At 37.3% G+C, this 2,682-nt stretch overlaps 1 protein-coding gene across 1 annotated transcript in view; it reads left to right on the top strand.

Annotated features, from left to right (window-relative positions):
* Positions 1–1,475: 1,475 nt before the first annotated feature.
* LOC104468099 (lysine-specific demethylase 4C-like) overlaps positions 1,476–2,682 on the top strand; it is a gene marked incomplete at its 3' end in the record, with an annotated part of 23,688 nt that continues 22,481 nt past the window's right edge. Inside the window, exon 1 of the mRNA XM_010082115.1 lies at positions 1,476–1,641. Within this exon, the coding sequence (XP_010080417.1) occupies positions 1,498–1,641 (144 nt within the window). The remainder of the gene's footprint in view (positions 1,642–2,682) is intronic.

Here is a 2,682-nt window from a genome sequence, read left to right as displayed (position 1 = left end):
AAACCATTCTATGATTCTATGATTATATGTGGAACTTTAATGGATGGAAATAAATGAAAGGTGTATTATATACAAGCAGCTGTTTACTACTGAGGGAAGTTATCCCACTTGTACATGTTGAGGTGTGTTTACCGATATGGACTCGATAATTTAAATGCAAAAATAACCTCAAATTTAAGTTGCACTGATTTTCAGAATGGTAGAGTTGCAGAAATCTAGTTGATTTCAGTTCGAACAGGGATGGAAGATAGTGTAGAGAGGGGAATAGAATGTTACTGAAGGTGGGAGTGTGGAAAAAGAAATCAAATTAAGTGCTAAGAATGGAGTGTGGTGTACTGGGTGAAGTGGGAAGGCAAAATGAGAGGACAAGTAAGGACACAAAAAGCAGGCTAAATATTGGAATACCAGTAGGAGAGTGAAACCTGGAAAGATACAAAGACATCTTCTAATACAGCTTTCTTGTGCAGTGATTCGTACCAAGCTAGCAGGGACATGAAGCTAGTAAAATCAATGGCTAATATACTGACATACAAGCAAATAGTATGTGGCATAAAAAAAATGGTTGCATGCATTTCCCAAATGGAAAAAAAGAGGTATTAGTTACATTATATGCTCAGGAAAGCAAAATCACTAAAAAGCTGGTCATGATTGAATTGTGTGTATTCTGGGATGAGCTTTTCTGTAAGATTTACGAAGAATATTGAGAACAGTAAATGGCACATGATGATGTGTGGTTGGAAATTGCAACACCTGCTGAATCTAAAATGTATCTGTCAGTTCTCTAAAGAACAGTTTTCCTGAGTAATATATCTTGGCATGAAACAAAAATACGACTTTTTTTTTAATCCATCCTCAATATAAAAATGGAATTAAGGGAAAACACTGATTGTCATTTGCATGCTCTGTTTCTGTTGAAGAGGTTTCAGAGAGTTGAGGGGTAATATAGCCCTTTGGTTAAACTGCTGATGTGAAAGTCAGGAAATTCATGTGCTCTTTCTCTGTTTGTTGTGTGAGTGGGAGCTGGATAATCAGTTTTCTCCATATGCTAAAGGGGAGTAGTGATATTTTATCAAATGTGTAGCTTTGTTACTCTAGATTGTGCCTGTGTAATGTAAATCTCTAGACACAGAAACACAGAAACGTGCAGATGGATCAACGGAGGAAGATGTTAGTATGTTGTTAAAGGTTAACTTGAGAAAACGTGCCATAAAAACAGAGGTATGGACTGGGCTGTATAAGTGTCACTCATTGTAGTGTTCGTGCTGGGTAAGGTCTGAATATTCTTAAAGGAGTACGGAGAAGAGTAAGCATTTGTTTTGTACCTTTTCTCCTAGCATGGGCAGAGGATTTTGGAAGCTATTTTCCTGTTTGAAACATATATGTCAAATCTTGGAATTTTTTTTACAGGATATTCTCTTCAGTGTATGTTATTTTTTTCTTTTTCTTTTCTCTCTTTTTTTTTTTTTTTAATTAAAGCTGGATTGAAAGTGAACCACAATGGCTGCTGACATCTCAGATAGTCCTCTAAACCCAAGCTGCAAAATCATGACTTTTAGGCCTTCGATGGATGAATTCAGGGAGTTCAACAAATATTTAGCGTACATGGAATCACAAGGTGCTCATAGGGCTGGAGTTGCAAAGGTAAACATCTATAATGTAGAAGGAAAATTGTTCCTAATACCACTTTTCCCAGTATTTTTATTTTACTGGTTGCAAAACTAACCTTTTTAGTATTTAACATTTTTTTTCAAATGGTTTTCATTGGATAGATGTTGATCTGTTACTGTTTTAAGAAGGATCTTTTTGGTATCCCTGATGTTGCAGGCAAGCTAATGAAGATGTATACTGTTTTCTCTCTAACTGTCAATTGTTTCTGTGTTTACAATAGCAAAAGAGGATCTCTTCTTAATGCATGTTTAAACTAGTTTTTGGCAAATTGGAACAAAATAGGGAGTTTGTAGTATAAAATGGAGGGTCTGAATCTACCAGATGTTGAATTTGATCCTTTAAGGTTGTGTATAGCTATACTGGAGCAAGTAGTCCCACTGTAGTCAGTGGATGTATGCATGAAGATAGCAAAGATGTTTGAATGGAAATAATTTTCTTTTTAGTGGTGATCGTGTTATATTTTTGTTAATGAGAATTGTAGGTACACTAACTACCATTTCATAGCCCTTTGAACAATAGTATATCCAGAATCTTACAGTGTATGTGTACCTAATTGTCCTGGGTCCAGCTGGGATAGGGTTAATTCTTCGCAGAAGCTGGGAGTTGGGCATAGCCGGATATTCGATACCATGCTGACGTCATGCCCGGGATATAAGGGGAAGCTAGCCGGGAGAGGGGTCTCTTTTGTGAAGCTCGTGGTGGTGAGATTTTCATTGTATCAGTGTTTCCATTGTACTCTATATACTGTCTTATTGTTATATTCTCCTTTCTTTGGTTTTCCTCGTGTGGTATTATTAAAAATCTGTCGTTATCTCAACTCACGAAGTTCCACTTTTTTTTCTATCCCTCCCCATTTTACCGAGAGGGGAGTGGGAGGGGGGGAGGCGGTGTTGCGACCACGTGGTGGTGGTGGTCCTGACACCAAGACACTAATGCAGAGGGATTGTCAGAGATTAAGTGTGATGTAATGTAGTGTTAACACCATGTAAGTATTTATGCCATATCTCTCTTGCC

This window comes from Pterocles gutturalis, unplaced genomic scaffold (assembly GCF_000699245.1).
Source record: "Pterocles gutturalis isolate BGI_N339 unplaced genomic scaffold, ASM69924v1 scaffold14364, whole genome shotgun sequence".
In the NCBI taxonomy this organism is placed as follows: Eukaryota; Metazoa; Chordata; class Aves; order Pterocliformes; family Pteroclidae; genus Pterocles; species Pterocles gutturalis.
The sequence above is the reverse complement of the archived record's forward strand: the minus strand, read 5'-3'. Positions and strand labels throughout refer to the sequence as shown.